The sequence below is a fragment of the Plasmodium inui genome (assembly GCF_000524495.1).
Source record: "Plasmodium inui San Antonio 1 unplaced genomic scaffold supercont1.2, whole genome shotgun sequence".
NCBI classification, from domain to species: domain Eukaryota; phylum Apicomplexa; class Aconoidasida; order Haemosporida; family Plasmodiidae; genus Plasmodium; species Plasmodium inui.
Window position 1 is genome coordinate 948581 of NW_008481836.1, and position 18726 is coordinate 967306.

Genomic DNA, 18726 nt, shown 5'->3' on the forward strand with positions numbered 1-18726 from the left:
ATTGGCAAAATTGTCCCCTTTAAATATCGTAATTACCGTGTCTTTAGTGAAGCTTCTAAACAAGTGCACTCGGCTGCTATCATTTAGGACGTCCTTTCTGCTGGGCTGGTCTTTGCTAGGTTTCTTTTTGCTAGTTGGGTTACCCCCCAATGTGGCACACCCCTTTTGATTATTTGGAAAGCTTATTTTCTTCCCGTTGTCTAATTCGGACCAGTTCTCCTTATTCAAACTGAAGACCCTTTCACAATTCCATTTTGGAGAAAATATTTCCTTTGCGCCTTTAAATTTATTGCCATCAATTTTGTATAATATAAGGCCCGTGTATAAATGTATGGCGAAGATGAAATTGTTGCGTGTGACGACGAGGATTACCGAACTTCCTGCGTATTTGCCGCTCTGATTTTGTTCGTACTTTTTAAACGAATCTTCAATCATGTCATTCATTAGGTTGTACGTATCATCCCCGCTGGGCATGCTATATGTGTCACCCCCGGTATCCTTGGCGTAGGATGGCTTTCTTTCCCTCTCGTAGTCAGATAACGAATAAGACTTCTTCTTTTTCTCCATGCAAATATTCAGTAGGTTCATTTTATGCTCATGAGATAGGTAAAAGAAGTTAAATGGCAGCAATGACTTTTCCGCTTTTTTTTTCATAACATCTTCTAGGAAAGGTCTGTTAAAAGAATTTATTTTATCTTTTAGGTAGCTTTCCAACTCTTTCATTAAATGAAATTGTGTCGTGTCATAGGAATGCTTTGCACTTTTTTTTTTCAAATGTTGGAAATTGTAAAAATATAGTTGCTCTACGTAAGCTAGCGATTCTTCTCTTGAATAATGCACGTGGTCATTTTTATACACAGTGAATGATGAATCACTGTATACACTAAAGAAGTAGTTGGCATTTTCTTCCGTATTATGTAATCCGATTATCATTTCTGCATTGTAATATACGTTACTACTTTTGTTCAGAACATTCAGAGGAACAATTGCTTCTTTCCCTGCTTTTTTAATAATAATTTTCCTTCCCTTATCTTGTGCAAATATAATGTCCTTTTCTTTATACTTATTTATGTAGTATCCTATGACTTCATTTTTGTCCTTCTCCTTAACCAAATGCATCTTCTTATCGTTGTAGGTGTACACAGATTGTTTCTCCCCCAGTTGTACGACGAAGCAATTTTCTCTGTTCCATTGAGCCATAAAGTCATCCCTAAAGGGTCTATGCTTTCCAGTGGGTTCGTCTCTATCTGCGTAATTTGCACGTTCATTTGTCTCTTCCTTCTCCACCTTGTCATCGTGCCACCCTATTGACACAGACCCATAGTGGTATTTATTTCCTCCCCCCTCTACTAATTCTACCCAGTGGAGGAGCTCCTTATTATACACCACAATAACATTTACGCTGTTCAATACATTCACGTAATTAACCATTTTGTCGTTGAGCTTAAGTTGGCTAATTTTGCTGTCATTTTCTACACTCTTATTTACAACATTGACGCTTACTACATGCCCCCAAAATTCTGAATCCACATAGAATAAAGATACCTTCATGTTTTGAACTCCGATCATTTTGGCATAAATGAAATTTAATTTTAGCTGCTGAAAAGTTAACGAGTTTATTTTGTTGTTGCTTATATTGCCTACATCTATTCTGTTCTGCAGGAGGATAAATATGTTCTCCTCATTAATTAAAAAGTCTTCAATCATTTCGTTTCTATACTCAAAGGAGCTGAGGAGATAGCCGCCCATCGTGCTGTACACGTCAATGTACGAGTAAGGGTCTCCATCATTTGTGTAATTAGCTTCAACGTCATTTTCTTCAAAATCATCTCTATAGATCAACACAGCTGCGTGCTTGTCATCTCCGTGCAGTTTTCTTATTTTCTCATTTTCTCGATGGTTTTGCACATAATCCAGGGTGCCTACATGGGGGGAGGCACAGGAAAAAGGGAATGGACGCATGGTTCCAGTGATTCTTTTCTTGCTTACACAGCAAGGGCAAATACACGTGGAACATTCGCGTTGGAGCGAGATGAGCGTAAGGAGTCACCCTACACACATTGTGTGGACACGCCGTGCACCCAACGAGCGGCTACCCCACGGCAGCTGGGCGGTGTAATGTCAGCATGGCATGTACATCCCACAGGGATTTTTCGCCCCCTTGGCGAAGCTCTAACCTGTTCTGTAATTTAGAAACCCCACATTTCCGTTGACACTTGAAAGGAGAACAAAGCTGTTTAACAAATTCGATGTCGGCACGATAAAATTGATGTGGCCAATTAGCGATGCAATGTTAGAATAAGGTATATGCTTTTGAAATGTTAATTTCGTTAAGAGTGTTACAAAGCAAAGCAAAAAATGGAACAACATTTTGAAGCAGTTATCTTTCAATTAAATATCGCGAGCTGTACTTTATATCTCCATGTTACAAATGAAGGATTTGGTTTTACAATTAGGGCATGTAATTCTAATGTCATATATTTTTAAAACGAGCAAGGTTGACTCTTTAACAAGGGGAAACAAAAAAAAAAAGAAAAAAAAAACGGGAAATAAAAAGGGGGAAAAAATGCAAAACGTTAAGCGCTCAGTTCTTCATCCTAACACAAGTATGAAACACAAAAAGGTGAACAAATAATGGTACTGACTGGATCATACGCTTTAGGCTTACATATAAATAAAGGCAAACGTTTTAACGCATAGCTCTGTTAAGTATACACGTTTGGTAAAGGAGATGTTACTAGGGACATATGAACTGTAGAAAAAAAAAAAAAACCTATATTTTTCACTTCCATTTCGAAATGTGATTTGTAAATTTCTGTAACTACATAAAATTGTCACCACGTGGTAATAGAACATCTGAAGATGGGAACTTTTTCCAGGTTGGGGGGGTAAACATGTACGCGTGGATGCGTGGCACGCCCATTCGTGTTAGCTAGATATGTTCGCAGTGAGACTGGAACAGGGAAGCGGGAAAAACAAAAGGCAAAATTGTTTTTCCTCCTTATTTGGCGCAGTTTGCCAATTTGCAGGACACCCCCAGGGGGCTGAATTTACCAATTATAACTTTTACTTTGTTAACTTGTTCCGTTTTGCACGTTTTCAGATACGGCAAATCGTGGGGGCAGTGCAAAGCGGCGAAAAGGTCCTTCTCAACACGAGCGGGCCCATGTTAAGTCCTAAAAGGGATATAAAAACTCCCTTGCCATTTTTTTCTCTTTCACCGCGTTCACTTTTTCTCCCTTGCTTTTCAAGGACGCCCTTCACCTTCCTGTGCACACCAGGTCTTTATTCCCTTAAGGAAAGGCGATTTTTCCCGCGTCGCACGAGGATCCTCACCGGACTTTTCACCAAGCAAACAAATACCTGCCACATCGCGCTAGCGAAACGACATGCCGTCTTTCCGCATTTCCCTACTTGTCAGTTTCGCTTAAATCCTTAAAGTGGATTTATGATGGAACAGGGACTCGCAATAAATTTAACGTTCAGTAGCGAGCCTTTTTCGAGCCGCATGGTTTGAAGAGGACAAGTAGAGGTCTTCTTGCCGCGGAAAAAGGCAACGCAAAAAGGAAGCACACACAGCGCAAAAAAGGTCAAAAAAGGCGTAGGAAAAGGGCAAAAAAAACCCAAAGAGAACGCAGAAACGCACAGACGGGTAAAGGAGCCGAACTGACGCAGCGACCCCCACTTGCGCGTGACGCACCAGCAGCTAAGAACATCCCGAGGAAAAAAAATGCTAATGTAGACTACTATGGACGTCAGATATGAGGGCAATAATCTCTGGAAACGCGTCATAAATTATTTCGGCAAGGGTTACCAAAACGATGATAAAACAGGCACACTCATAAATGGCGACACGCGCAATAGTAATGACGAAAATAAAAAGGTGAAGACAAGGACGCTAAACTTTATGGCCTCTTCCGCCCTAGTCTTGTGTGTGCTGCACCCCTTGGACATCATAAGAACGAGGAAGCAGATATACAAAGTGTACAAGAACTCCTACCCCTATTACTATAATAACAAATACAATCTGTTCTATATTCTGAAAAAAGAAAAAGTAGAAAGCATTTATCGTGGCTTACTGGCTACGTTGCTGACCACGGGGGTCTCCCATGGCATATTCCGCTTCATATATGACACTCTAAATTATTACGTATTTCGGCAATACAACGGTGTTAATGGAATGAAAAATGGAAAAAATGATACAGCGATAGGTAGAAGTAAGGATGAGTACCGAGGGGGAGAGGGAAACCAGGTGTGCAACTCCGAGTCGGGAGATTCCCTCGAAGGAGGAAATGTAAAAGAAAGTTCAGGGGGAGGTAGAGAAATACCATCGGAGAGCCCCAATTTTGTAAGAAGTCCTACCGAAAGAAGACAGGAAAACTTCATGATCGCCAATCTGTCTTATAAAAAACAAATCAACGAGGAAGACAACGCTGCAGGTAGTGCCAACAAAGATGCGCCAATTAGCGGTCACAAAAATATCAAGTATTACATCATCACAAGCAGCCTGAGCTCCATCCTTAGTCTTTTTATTCAACACCCAATATGGCTGATTAAAACGAAAATAGAGTGCACCATAAATTTAAACTATAAATTTTTAAACTACAAAAGCAGAATAACGAGCAAACATTACAACATCTTTGTGACAAGGAATAAAATGTGTACAAGTAAGATTGTCCCCAAAGTAGCCAAGGTGTTCCTTTTTTTTGGTTATCATTTGGGAAAGAAAAATGGGACAGGGAAAAAAATCAAATCCCTGCTGAATGAAGATATGCTCAAGCTTTATAGGAAAAAATTTTTGTGCAATAAAAATGTGAAGACAAGAAAAAAATTCAATCATCTCACATATGCAAATGATAAGAAAGCATTTTTACAGAAAAGTGTAAAAAGAAAAATTGCACACAACTATTTGTTGTACAAATATTACACCTTGTCAATTTTGGAGAGAAAACAATTGACGAAAATCTTAATTTCAAATCATCGCAAAAAATTTTCGCGCAGATATTTGACATATTTGAAAACCCTATTCAGTGGTAATCAAATACTGCGAATTTTCAAAAGGGAAGAAAGTAAAAATGCCATAAGTACAATTTATAATTACAAGAACTACTTCCAATTTGTGTATAATATATATAAGAGAGAAAAATTATTTTCATTTTATAAAGGCTTTTTAACATCTATATTACTGACCCCCCATGTAGCTATTCAGTTTTATATATATGAATATTTAACGTATCATTTTAGCAGTGAATATTTCAGAAATGAGTTTATCGGAGAAGACGCCCAAATTTCTTCAAACACGCTAGCCAAAACGTTACCATTTTTGTATGGCGTTTTATCAAAATTCATTGCTGTGATGTTTACCTATCCGTTATATACTATAAAAATGAGACAACAAGTACAGATGAAGAATTATGGCTTCCTAGATGTAGTAGTTAATATTTTCAGGCTAGAGGGAATCAGATCTTTCTATACTGGCCTTAACATGCATTTACTAAGGAACTGTTTGCAAAATGGAATGCTCTTTTTTATATTTGAATATTTGAATGATGACTCAGCGAGGGTGAAGTCAGTCCCATCGGACACTTCTTTGGAATAACCTCTCAAGAGTTGCATTTTTCTCTTCTTTTTTTTATGTACCATTTGGAGAAGCTTCTTTTTTTTTTCTCTCTCATCTTTTTTTGTGTCTTTTATGCGAACATTTTTGCTGCGCCTGTTGCAATTCGCCCCACGGTTTTCTTTCTTTTTTTGTCCTACGAAGAGAAGGGATCACGCCTCCGCACAAGCGTGCATATGTACACACGTACATGAATATACGCCTGTGTGTGTCAGATGGCTTATCCCCCTTTACACATGACATATCCGAACCCCGAGCAAACTCACAAAATGGAGTGACCTTGTATCCATTCCCCCTCGGCATCCCACTCTCGATGTTCGTACCTAAATGCTGGAATCTTTGTGTATTTACAAAATAACAACGGCGCTCTCCCATTTTTGCACACCACATGGGAAAAGAGGTCAGCCCGCCTTGTCATGTCCCTTTCCCCCCCTATGCAGTCGGATAACCTTCATATTTTCATTAACCCCATTTGATAATAAAAAATTTACAAAAAATTTCCCAAAATTTATGCACCAAAAAAAAAGAAGGGGAAGGCAATAAATTCTGGAGGTAAAAAGGAAGCAACGATCTGTCTCATCAATGCAAAGGCAAATAATTAGCAACACAGTGTTTTGGGTAATCACATGGCACGTGCGCGCCGGGGAAAAAAATAACTAAACATGGCTGTATGTGCGTAAGTGCACACACATATGTATATATATGCAACGCTCTGCGGAAACACAAACACACTGAGCATATTAAACAAAAATGTGAAAGCAGCCGATGGGTGCACTTCAGCGGAGACATTGGCCTCTGCGCAGTGGCGACGAAAAACAAAAAGGCGCAACAGAAAAAAAGAAGCACGATGGGGTCGGGACGGAAAGCAGGACAGGACGAGCTCCGTTTTTTGAATACACGCATCAACCCACTTGCCCCCATTTTGTGCATTTTTCATCCTTGCTGCTTCGTCGCTTGGGGCGGCTCAAATACGCTCCTGCACTTCATTACCGCGACGCCATTTGCGCGTACGATTCTCTACGGTATGTATACGTACACTTGGCTGTTTTCTTCCTTCTGGAGGTATTCCCTCTCGACTAGCAAATCTATTTTTTTCTCGATTATCTACAGAGGGGGGAAAAAGACGAGCCCGTGGATGAAGGTGCATACGAACAGACGTAAGAAGGGGTCCCACCCGATTTCTTAAAGGAACACGTTTTTTGTCACTTGGATTACGTATAAAGACACACATTTGGGAGGACTATTTGCGGTGAATTTCCCCACGGAGTGTAGAGAGAGAGAAAAAAAAAAGAGAAGGCTCGGATTAATTACCTGGTTGGTGGGAGCAAAACAGGAGAGCGATTTCTTGACATAGTCAAATATTTGATCGTAGAATAATTTCTTGTGCGCTTTCATAACACGGACAATGGCAGCTTCAATTGCCATGGTTCGATCTTCCTTAATCTTTTCATGCTCCTTGGAAAGCAAAGTAGTTGCCTTCTTGATGTACACCTTATTATGTGGATAGGAAAAATTCCGGTTGATAAAAAAAGTGGAAGACTTCCAATCAACGGGTTGATCATTGGAAGATATTATTTTAAAATAGTGTAAACACGAGTACATATTATCTGTAAACGTCTTCAAGTCCAGGTTCAATTCCGTTTTTATAATTTCATAATTGATAAATTTATGTTTATTAAAAAGGAGAATTATCTGCGCGTTAACAATATTGCAGTAAAGGTAATACACACAATTCTGGAAAGTGCATGTTAAAATAACTTCACTCAATTCGTATATCCATTCTAATTTTTTATTTTTATTATCCGCCTTATAATACTCTTCAAATAATTCTATATACTTGTTAAAAGTATCACTCAATTTCATAGGTGTTTTTTCGAGCGTTGGCCAGAAACCCTTATTCAATACTTTCACTGTGAAAAAATTGTGGACGTCTCTCACAGTAAGGTCATTTTTACAATGTGCAGATTTCGAATTCACAAAATCCAGAAATTTATTATTCGTCGTGTTGTTATTTATCATGTCTTGAATCATCCCCACCAATTTGGACGTATATTGAGACCCGCACAAGAAGTACAAACTTTCGATAAATTTTTTTTCCACACTAAGGGATATGTAAATGTTATTGATCAGTCTGTTCGCTAGATAAATTCTGTAGTACTCGAAAAAGGTTTCCTTGTTGCTGGTGTAGTTAAAAATTTCGACGATTTCTGTCATTTGTTTTTTTAGCTCGATTGTGTCTTTTTTTTGTGCATCCTCAGGGTCGTCCTCTCCAATGGGGTATGCCATTTGGTGCGCCTTTCCACTTACTGATTCGTTAGAATCCTTTCCTTCGTTGCCATGGTTGGAGGATAATCTCTCTGGTTCGTCCCCCTTTTTTAATATATTGTCAGCGTACAGCACCAGCAGCTTTACTGTGCTGAAATACTCATCCTCGTGCTCCACAAAACTTTCAAAGTAATCCTTGACGCAATCCTTAAAATGGTGATCTATGGACTTGTTCGAAATGGCGGAAAAGGCTAACTTGAAAACATTGTCGTAGTGGTTATGCATTTTAATCAGCTCATCAATGTATCCACATAGGGCGTACTCATCCTTCTGCTGAGTAATATTGCTATTTACATTCGAACCGCACAGCACATCGTCAGGCGCTTTTTCATTGCTACTAATACTTCGTGACTTTTGGATGTATTTTTCTTTCAGATTGTTTCCTTCCGTTTTTACATAATCCCCTATCATTTTTTTGAGCCCTTCTATTGCCTCCGGAAAATAGGAAAACAAAATATACGTTCTTCTCAAACATCTTATGTTGTTACTTTTCAGCATGTCAAAAATGTTGTTTTTATTACTAAGCAGTTGTTGCAATTTTTCATATATCAATATTCTCACGACAATATTGGTGACCCTCTCGCAAGTCTCTTCTATCAGACTTAACCTTTTGTTCTTTTCAAATTCTTTTTGTATCGAATTTTCAATTGAGATAATGTACTCATCAAAGGTTAAATTGAGGAACCAATTGTCTCCTTCCTTTTTATAATAATTTTCGACATTTTCCAAAATTTTTTTTTCTATATCATGTTCATACATTTTCTCGTTACTGTCTTCATCTAACTCTTTATACAGATGAACCAAATCACAGAATAATTTTTTCTCCTCTTCTTTTTCATCCTTCCGCAGATTGTCGTAAATTTGATAAACAATATTTCGAATTACTTCTCTTAAATCGTTAAAAAGAGTAATTTTGAAAATATTTTTCGTGTACGCACTTAGGCACAAGGAGCTGTTATACTCCACATAGTAACGATCCAGGTATCGCAAAAATTTATTCATCCAGTTTGTGTAAAATGAATATTTAAACCAGGCGTCTATCAAAATTTTCGTCTTCATTAATTCCTCTTTGTTTCTTAACAGCGGTTTGATTTTTTCTACAGCGTACACGGATAAGCTTTCTCCATATTTTCTATACACCTCTTTGGAATAACAAAATGGGTTCTTTCGTGCACACATATTGTATACAACTGTGTACAACCTTGTGTACTCCGTGGCACTGAATAGATGCTTGTTATGTTCTATGTTTTCATTTTCTAGATAATTTTCTATCTTCTCTATCGCCTCTTCCTTGATTATTTTCCACCCGCTCTCAAAGTTCACATTTGCGATGTCCATTTTGGCTAGTTCGTTTTATCCCCATTCGGCCCCACTTGGGCACGTACGTCTAGCCGTGTGTCCGTCTTCTGTAAAAGATGTTATCTCAAGTTACCCACAAAGGAGGCCACCTCGCACATGTGTGTAATGTGTGTACTGCGCAGGCCTGTACAAGCACGCGCGCATACATATGTTGTTCTTCACCTGCACAATGCCTTCGGCTTCACTAGGCGGAAAGGCACAACGGGGGGCAGCGGTCATGTTCGCGTGCATTACAAATCGCCACGCAGTTCAGCAAAATGCTGCGATGCCGAGAAAGGCTACGGAATGATTTATGTACGCTGGTGTGTATGCCGTGAGGGGACCAGCAGAGCGGCAGAGTGGCAAAGTGGCCAGCGATGGTTGGAATTAATTTTATTTTTTTAATGTCCGTAAAAACTTTTAAACGATAAGAAGGCAGTATGAGCGGTATGCACGCATGGTATCCATACATGCACGCACGCACATTCCCTTCCCTTTCTCCAGGCTCTTCAAAAACGCACACGCATTTGCTGCAAAGCAGTCACCACAACAAAAAGGAAAAATAACTTCAGCTGATGAGGGGAAAAAAAAAAATTGTTCCCTTTTAAAGAAAAATATAGCGAGATGAATAATAGCAAAATTTAGCCACGCTTCATAATGGGAATACTCGTAAACATTTGCACAAAAATAAACACACATCTTTTTCGCAGCGTGCCAAAATCATAATTAATTTTGTTGAACAGACATTTGAGGAATGGAGACAGACCATTGGAAGGAGTAAATCGAAAGGGGGGGACTCCTTTTTTCTTACAATGAAAAGTGTTCCGTTTTGGCCGTTCCTCTCTTTGTTAATTTTTTCTTTTTTTTTCTCTTTTGCGATTTCCTCCCAATGCGCATAAAAAAGTATACAAAAAGGCAAAAATACAACTTGGAAGTAGAGGTGAACGTGAGCGCGATGATTCTCCCCTTGGTGATAATGTTATACTTCTGTACCTATGCAGTTTCGTTGAGGGAATAGCCCTACTCACGCATATACACACCGTTGTTCGTGAACAAAAAAAAAAAGGTCATTCACTTGCTTTTGTTTATCCGGTTGTCTGCTCGGCCGTCTGCATAGTCGCTTTCAGAAAAAGGAAGCGAGTTGGCCATTCTGCGATTTTTCCCTATCTCTGTAGATTCGCATAAGGTGAAAAAGAGGGGCATGCTCGTTACCTTTACAAAAAAATATTGTGCCGCTTAAAGAGCGCCATTTAAAGTGCGTCATTTTACCTTTGTACAGGTACACATTTATTGCAAACCCAAATGAAGAACTCGTTCGTCCCTTCAAATGATACAATTTCTGCACTTAACAGATAAAGGGAAAATATTCACCCAAAGAGCCATTCGAAAACGTTTCATTTTTCCATAAGATCAGACGGAGTAAAAACGTTCCAGAACCTTTCACATTGGTGCGAGTATGTTCTAAATTGAAAAAATATTGCATAAAAAAATTTTGTGCAGTTCCTTCATATGCCTACAAAACGTTTCTGCCACTCGCGCAGTTGTGGTGAATCCTATAAAGGGGCAACCCAGTTGCAGCGAGTTTGAATCATTTGTCTTCCTCTTTCTGCTTGCATATTCACATGGATATTTATGAAATATTTCGCTCAATTATTTTATTTTATTTTTTTTTTCTTCACTTTCATGCATCCAGTTAACATCACATTTTTGAGTTAAAAAATATTTCGTGTTATAAAACGCATGTTTGGTGTCATTTCCTGTCTGGAAAACTTTTTTTGTTCGCTTAGTTGGCGCCAATTTTTTTTTCTTTCTTTTTTTTCTACTTATATCGTAATGTTATTTTAATGTATACACAAATGTTTCTTTTAATTTAACTGCCTAAGTGATCGCGTTATTGTTTCACTCGACGGGCATTCGTTCACCTGCTCATGCATTTGCCTCTTTGCACATATGAACAGAAAAGGACCATACGAAAAATCAAACATTCGTTTTAGCTAACAGCTTATCTGACGCCACCTTGCATTCTCGGACGTGACTCAAATTGTTGGATTTATCGCCTCCTTCACAAATGGAAAAAATGATGGCGAAAAAATTGCAAAAAAATGTTCTACAAAAATGAAAAATGCGCCAAATCGTTGGGGGATTCTTCAAAATAGGTACGGACACGCATCCTAGGCAATTGCAAATATGCCAATTTTAATATGCACATATGTATGACTATCTGTGCAAATTTATGCGCAGTCCTCGCGGGGGTGGAAAACACCCTACTGAAAGTTTAATTCTTCTTTGATGGGATATTTCCTCCCCTTTTTCATACCGCAAAAACAGCACTGTTGATAAATACAAACGAACATGCGTATGTATATATATATATGTGTGTGTATGATTTTACTTTTTTCTCCTTGGCATGGGCAGATAACCACCGCTGACAGCAAAAATGTATATGCGCAAGCACACGCACGCAGTTGCGCAAAGACGGCGTAGACAGATAGAAGGACCAACTTCGCACTTCGGCAACTGTCGGCATCACTTTTGTTTGTTTTATTTCCCCAAATAGATCACAGACAAATTGTGTGACTCCGCCTGACCCTGTTTACACCCCTCCAGACAGAACAAAAAAAAAAAATGTCAGACATGTCAACTTGCCCACTTAACGACTTCTTCGACATTGATGAAGAAAACAACTTGGATGAATTAAAAAGGGAAGATACAGAAATATACCAGGGATCGTTTTTATGGTACATCTATAACCAATTTGCATTTTGTTGCACGAATTTTTTCGACAAGCTGGAAAAAAAAAATAAAAGAAACAACATTACATTAAAGAAAACCTTCTTGGAGGACTATGATAAGAACAAAAAGGATGTTAGCCAATTCCAAGTCTTTGATAAAATCCTCAAAAAAAGTGCAGAATTAGCTAAGGAGATGCCATTGGATTCGAGATATTTTAACCCTCACGTGAGTACACTACCGAGTGGTGAAGAAAAACAAAAAAATTGCAACTTCATTACCTGGCGATGTAGAGATACAGAATTGTTCCGCCTGTTGGGGGAAAAACAAAATCCATACGCCCACATCCCCGCAGAGCAAGAACGGAAAAAAAAAACGCGTTCTCGTATCCCCTTGGCGATTTTGCAAAGTGTGCATTTTGCATTTTTGTCACAGCCTTGAGATTTATCACCACAATTTACTTTTTTTCCATGCCCCCTTCCATAGGCGGACTGGTGCGAATGTGCCCATGAAGTAGACATTGAACTGACGAGCGAAGAAGTCGAGTTCTGCATTTTTAACTTCTTTCTAAAAATGTACAGATCGGAATCAAGAGACAAGGATTTACTTCTATCCATCATATTGGAATGTTTGTACAGAAGGAAAAATTTCAAAAAGGAGTTTTACTCTCAAAAAGAAAAATTGAAATTTTTAAAAGAAATAAAAAGTATAGAAATAAGTAGCTTCAAGGAGTCGTTAAATGAATTGATTAACACAATTGAAAACACCAACTTTGTTCAAATTAATACAGAGCAAGTGAAGAATGATAAGTTTCATTTCAAATTATACGTTACCATTCAAATTAAGTACACTTATGGCGTTTATATTTTTAATTGCGATGAGGTTTACGACATCGTTGTTATTGATTGTAATACATTAAATAATAACATTCCAAAAATGATGAGCTTTTGCTCCTTGAGAAAATTTATATCCTTCCTGAACAGTGTTTATTCCATTAATTTTACTGATGAGAATGTGCACTATTCATTTCCAATCGTCGTGTACGAGTCCAAGGAGTGCTACGCATTGTCGCATATTCACCTCCCCCTAAAAGAGACGGTGTTCAATAACAGAAGAGAGGGCAAATTCCAGGAAAGGGACATTTTGAATGACCAAGGGGGGGACGAAGAGGAACAGGACGAGGAACAAAGCGAAGGGGAGTCGCATGACGTTGCAAGATAGAGGAAGGAGAACCAGTATGACATTGTGACATATGGGAGTACACGAAAATTCGCATAATTGCGATCCTAAACGTCGGGGAAGATAGGAAAAAATGGAGACCGCTCCTTAAGAGACGTTGCTATATACATATAAGTCATTATGTATGTGTCGCTCCACGCACATGTCCTTAGAAGAACCAATTCAACCAAAGGTGCGTTCATTTAAAGCCGTTTCCAGGCCATGCTCTAAGTGTTTGTTTAAATGGAATGGGCACAAATTCAGCGACATGCTCAAAATGAAAATGTGCAATTTGTGCTTGCCTGCAGAAAAAATGGAGCGATACACCCACATACATATATGCTCCGTGTGAGGATGATTTTCAACAATGTGTTATATGCAGAAGGGGTCATCTTTACGTTGAGATGTGCAAGCACATACAGATCGCGAGTCTGCTCTGGAAAGCTTCATACCAGTGCTAGGCCCCCACAGGAGGGGGAACCACGAAAAGGCATATATGCAAGTAAAGCTTAAAGAGGACGTAGGGGCAAACTATATGAAAGCTGCTAGTCTACTCATTTGGTACACGCATTATGACATGTATAGATTAGGAGGTTGCAATTCAAAAAGGGGATACGCTTTGGGGGAATTATTTTGCCTTTTCGTTCACTGCAAGGATATTAGCCTCAGACGGATGTATCCTTTCGAGCACATCCAGGACTGTCTTGGTTTCTAACACGTCGTGAACTCTGATAAGGTCCACCTTTTTGTAGAAGCTGTACGAAGCAATGGCTAGTCCGCCTAGGAGAAAGGGAAACAAGGGGGAATGTTTAAATGTGGGGCATCATACGTGACTTAGAGTTGATAAAATGATTAACAAATGGTACAGCACATATAAGGGCCACTCAAATACACGTTTTGCCAAATCACGGAGCCGACGAATTCTTACCGGAAATAATTTTATGGTATAAAAGCTGATCCTTATCCTGACGCATGTGACTCATTTTAAACCTCCACAGTTGTGACGCGTCACCATTGGTCAGTTTGGAATCCCCGTTAGTCAGTTCGAAGCCCCCATTGATCGCGCCACCTTTCCCCATGCAGTGGGCAATAAATCGCTTCCTCGAGTAGCCAAGAAACAGCGGATACTCATCATAAACGTGAATATGCTGCAACAGCTTAATGGATTGGTCGTGTTTTTTTGCAAACCCTAGGCCAACATCAAAGAGAACTCGGTAACGTGGTATCCCATTGAGAACGAGAAAATTTAATCGGTCTTCTAAATACTTTTTAATGTCATTTATAAGATCATTGTAATTTGTTAACTTATCCATGGTGTGTGGATTCCCCCTCTTGTGCATTAAAACGACCGTATAGAATTTATTTTTCCTTTTTAATAATTTTATAATATCTGGGTTGTGTGTACACCCACTGATATCGTTTAGGATGTCTACCAAATCGTGTTCCACGCATTCTTTGAACAAATCATAATTGACAGTGTCGATACTGATGATCGGTTTTGCGTCCCTCAGTTGTTGTAGGATCCCCTCTGCGTCACGTTGGGCGTCTTTCTTGGCATCGTCCATTGTAGCGCATCCTGCCTCACCACCGGAAACCTCGCGCTCAAGCGTATGCCATTTCTCCTTAAACAGCTTCAAAACGGGAATGACCAAATCCCGTTCAGTAACATTTGGATTGGGGACCACATAAGGCGCGGATGATTCCCCCCCGATGTCAATCACGCTCGCCCCATCATTTGTCATTTCGAACATCCTCTCCACAGCTTTCACAGGATCGACAAACAAACCACCATCAGAAAAGGAATCATAGTTAACATTCAAGATGCCCACTATATGAGTTCTTTCTTTTAAATAGGACACTTTATCTTTCAATACGTATATTCTCTTATTATTCTTCCTGATATGCATGTGATACTTCTCTTCAAATTTGTCAACATAGTTTTTATAAGTTGAGCCAATGGCTTCCTCAAACGTGCAGTGCTTATACTCAGGAATCATATCATTTAAGCAGAGGAGAATACTATACCTATATTTTGTGTACACATGAGGGATACATAAGAATCGAATTTTGTCGCCCAGATTTTGGATAATTTCGAGATGGTTCTGATCACTAGTTTGATTTATGTGAATATGTTTCGTGATGATTTTATATATGTCTTCTTTTTTTAAACTTATACTTTTCTCAAAAATAGTGTAGTTGTTAAAAAATAAAATGTCTATGTCTATTATGCGATTTTCGAATATTTCTCCCTGACCCTTTTTGCTTTCCCTTCTTTTCATGATTTGTTCTATGTACTTTAAAATTACGAGCATGGTGAGGGGGTCTTCAACAAAGGTCCGAACTACAACTGTTAAGTTAAAAAAATAACTCGTGTAATATTTATCTTTATACTGTTCTAAGTTTTTCTTCATTATTTCGTCATTCTGTTTGATTATTTTTCTTGTCTCATTTTCGTAATCCTCCACACTGACTTCCTTGATAATGCTTTCATTTATTTTTTCATTTTTTAAAAACACTTCCAGTTCTTTGCACTCATAAATTAAATCTTCACTTTCTTCATATCTGGACTTTTCCACAGTCTGAATCAAATCCTTTATCCAAGAAATTTCACTTGGGGGGTGCCCCTCCGTCACCTTTCCAATTTTGTTTACTTCATCCAGGACGATGTATTCCGGGACAGTTTCGTAAATGTACGAACTGTTGATAATTTTGCCTAACATGTTTCAAGAAAAAGGCGAGCAGACAAATGTCCTTCATGTTCTCTTAAGCGACGGAACATCTAGCGTGGCGGTATTTGGATGTGTCTCTATGTGTGTGTTTATTATTGTGGGAAAGTATCTCCTCCCTTCCATGTACATATGCTGGTAGGAAAAAAGGCTCCAGGGGGTGCTCTCACCCTGCCGAAATATTTCCCCTTCCAAAGAGGAAGATAAATTTCTCCTAAACTATCCCCTCCCTTCGCCCTTACCAAGGTACTTCTCCGTCAGATATAGCGCCGTTTCTAAAATCGCTACACAATTTTTTTTGTCATTAGTTCCTAAGTTTAAAACGGCTATATTCGTTGGGGTAGTACTCCCGGTGTTTGAGTCCTTCATGGCGGTCCTCGGTTGTTACTGCTGTTGTTCTGTTTATTTGTGTTCTTCTTTTGCTACGCGTTCTTTTTTTTTCCTATATATATCCTATTTAGAGATTATTTATACCGACCCAATTTTTTCCCTATTTATGCCCTATTAATAAGCTTGCTTTTTTTACGGCGAGCTCCCCGTGTTGTGTAATTCGTGGACTCCCTCCTCTTAGGTTTAGAACACAGTATTGAGGCTTTTCGTGAATCGTTTCAATATGTACCCTAGTGTGAACCTATTTGTGGAAGAAGTGGATTAAAACATGAGGCGTTGCTGCATGTTTTTTCATGGTTACTGGCGCATCAACATTTGTTTGAGAATTCTACCCCTTAAATTTAAAGTGAATTTATTTTTAGTGCCGAAATGTAGAGGGTGCGCTGCAAAGGGGGGGACGCTAAGTGCGGGGTGCAAAGTGCGCAGCGCCAACTGCGGGGGATGTCAAGGGGTCAAGAATCGCCGATTTAGCTGACTTGTTCGGGGTCAGTTTCTGTTTTCCTCTTGTAGATATTATCCACACTTTTTTTTCAGTTAATCCAGTAAAAAAAAAAAAACAAAAATTGCGAATGCTTTTACGCGGGAACAAAATCTGTTATATGCATGTAGAGATACAGGAGCAAGTGCGGACCCACAATTGTTTTTAATCGAAAGGGCGATGTAAAGCAGGGAGAAAGCAGTTCCGCAAGAGGCAGCGTCGATTCGGCAAGGCAATGACAAAGGGGTCCTTGGATGTGCTTCCGCCATCTTTCCCGAGTTGTTGCTTCTTTCGATTTTTGCTCCTTTTCCCCCTTGAAGGAAAATGGATTATAACATAATTTATGAGTGGTACAGAACCTTAAGTTGCCTCAAGACAATAAGAAAAATCAACAGCTTTGTGAGGCATAAGTAAAGGGAAAAAGGGACGCTCCAAATGGACGCGCACAGATTGCATATGCCTGCCATGTGTTTAGCCCCCACCTGTGGGGCACTTGAAAAAAAATGCCACGCATTCCCAAGACAGTAATTGCCTTGATGAATACATTTCTACCCTTTCAGCAAAGAAAAGGCAAGTGTCGAAGAGCTAAAAATAATCAATGAAAATAAGTACGTTTCCCACTCCATCGCCATTCTAACGGCAATAGGTTAGGTCCACAGAAGAGTGCAGAGACCTCTTTCACGTTTAATCGACGTGTAACATTAATGCACGTTTACGAATCATCGGGGGAAATGACCCCCTCGTGCACATACACATGTGCATCTGTGTATCTTATATTTTTTCGAAGGCATTCTGACAACCTTCCGGAAGTTAAGGCGCCTGAAGTCTTTCATGTTCAGGTTACTGCGACACTGGTGTATACATATATATATATATATATGGAAAGTGATAAGAATACTCTCACATTTTTACTTAATTTTTTTTTTTCACCGTTTAGACCCTTTTTGCCTGACCTCTTTGGACTAACAAGTAATCAAAAATACTCAGCTGGATGAACGTTCCAAGTTTATTTCGTTTTCTCTCCTTCTTCTCACACGTTCCTGTCTCTGCACATGTAGAACTTGAGCGAACTCCTCATCTTTTTATCTCCCTGCTTAGCCTCCTGCTCCTTCCTGTACCTGCACGCCTTGTACCTAAGCCGAAACACCATTAGCAAACTGATTCAGCTGAATTTGAAGGAGAACGCCAATGAAGGCATAGGCACCTACGTCGGCGAGATGTACGCACATGGAAAGGGGAAAAAAGAAAAGGAAAAGAAGAATATGCCAACTGTTCCTTCCTCACATATAATTTTCCAATTCGTGCACATGTATTGGTGTTCATTTTCCGTCTCTTTGACCATCCCTTATTTGCCCTTCTGCTCCTGCCCACAGGTACAAAAAAGACGAACCGAAAGACTACCTAAATTTGGTGAAAAAGGCGTTGTAGCGTTACGACCCATGGTACAGAATCCCCCCTCTCCAAGGTGATATGACGGGCTCGTCTTCTTCCACCAAGACTGCAACGTAGGCGCACGCTACTCAGAGTATTCTCCCTTTACTCAGTGTTCCATTTGAATTTCCACAATTTTGTAAAAAATAAAAGCGCGATGGAAAATTCCATTCTGCTTCTTTCTGATAAGCGGGATCCCTGTTGCGCCACGATAGGGTATCTGTCTATGTGATATATATGGTGGGCTGAAAATGGAATAACCCTCCATAAGAAATGCGAAACAACCCACAGCGAAACAAAGCAGACCCAAGTCGAAACGCGCGGTGGGCAAATGGAAAGACTTCCATCCCACGAGCGGCTACCTTTGAAGTGTAAAAATTGAACCTTCTGGGCTGTAAGTTTTTGGGAATTTAAAAAATGTGTATATATACAGGTAAGTTATAAATGCATCCATTTAATATATAGATATATAT

At 39.3% G+C, this 18726-nt stretch overlaps 6 protein-coding genes across 6 annotated transcripts in view; 3 read left to right on the forward strand and 3 right to left on the reverse strand.

The window, feature by feature from the left end:
* Positions 1-2370, reverse strand: part of C922_00659 (hypothetical protein) — a gene marked incomplete at both ends in the record, with an annotated part of 3663 nt that extends 1293 nt beyond the window's left edge. The window contains 2 exons of the mRNA XM_008816272.1: positions 1-1922; positions 2178-2370. Coding sequence (XP_008814494.1) covers positions 1-1922; positions 2178-2370 — 2115 coding nt within the window. The remainder of the gene's footprint in view (positions 1923-2177) is intronic.
* Positions 2371-3748: 1378 nt separating this feature from the next.
* Positions 3749-5599, forward strand: C922_00660 (hypothetical protein; the record flags this gene model as incomplete). Its single annotated transcript, XM_008816273.1, has 1 exon — positions 3749-5599. One exon carries the CDS (start codon positions 3749-3751, stop codon positions 5597-5599), a length of 1851 nt encoding a protein of 616 aa, XP_008814495.1.
* A 1035-nt stretch (positions 5600-6634) lies between these two features.
* Positions 6635-9280, reverse strand: C922_00661 (hypothetical protein; the record flags this gene model as incomplete). The annotated part of the gene is made up of 2 exons (XM_008816274.1): positions 6635-6721; positions 6929-9280. The coding sequence occupies 2 exons, from the start codon at positions 9278-9280 to the stop codon at positions 6635-6637; spliced, it is 2439 nt and encodes an 812-aa protein (XP_008814496.1).
* Positions 9281-11905: 2625 nt separating this feature from the next.
* Positions 11906-13231, forward strand: C922_00662 (hypothetical protein; the record flags this gene model as incomplete). The annotated part of the gene is made up of 2 exons (XM_008816275.1): positions 11906-12238; positions 12497-13231. 2 exons carry the CDS (start codon positions 11906-11908, stop codon positions 13229-13231), a joined length of 1068 nt encoding a protein of 355 aa, XP_008814497.1.
* Positions 13232-13856: 625 nt separating this feature from the next.
* C922_00663 (dihydropteroate synthase) lies at positions 13857-16323 on the reverse strand (the record flags this gene model as incomplete). Its single annotated transcript, XM_008816276.1, has 3 exons — positions 13857-14008; positions 14157-15941; positions 16197-16323. The coding sequence occupies 3 exons, from the start codon at positions 16321-16323 to the stop codon at positions 13857-13859; spliced, it is 2064 nt and encodes a 687-aa protein (XP_008814498.1).
* Positions 16324-17146: 823 nt separating this feature from the next.
* On the forward strand, positions 17147-18250 carry C922_00664 (hypothetical protein; the record flags this gene model as incomplete). The annotated part of the gene is made up of 6 exons (XM_008816277.1): positions 17147-17232; positions 17383-17468; positions 17610-17661; positions 17760-17791; positions 17921-18041; positions 18196-18250. The coding sequence occupies 6 exons, from the start codon at positions 17147-17149 to the stop codon at positions 18248-18250; spliced, it is 432 nt and encodes a 143-aa protein (XP_008814499.1).
* Between the last annotated feature and the right edge of the window lie 476 nt (positions 18251-18726).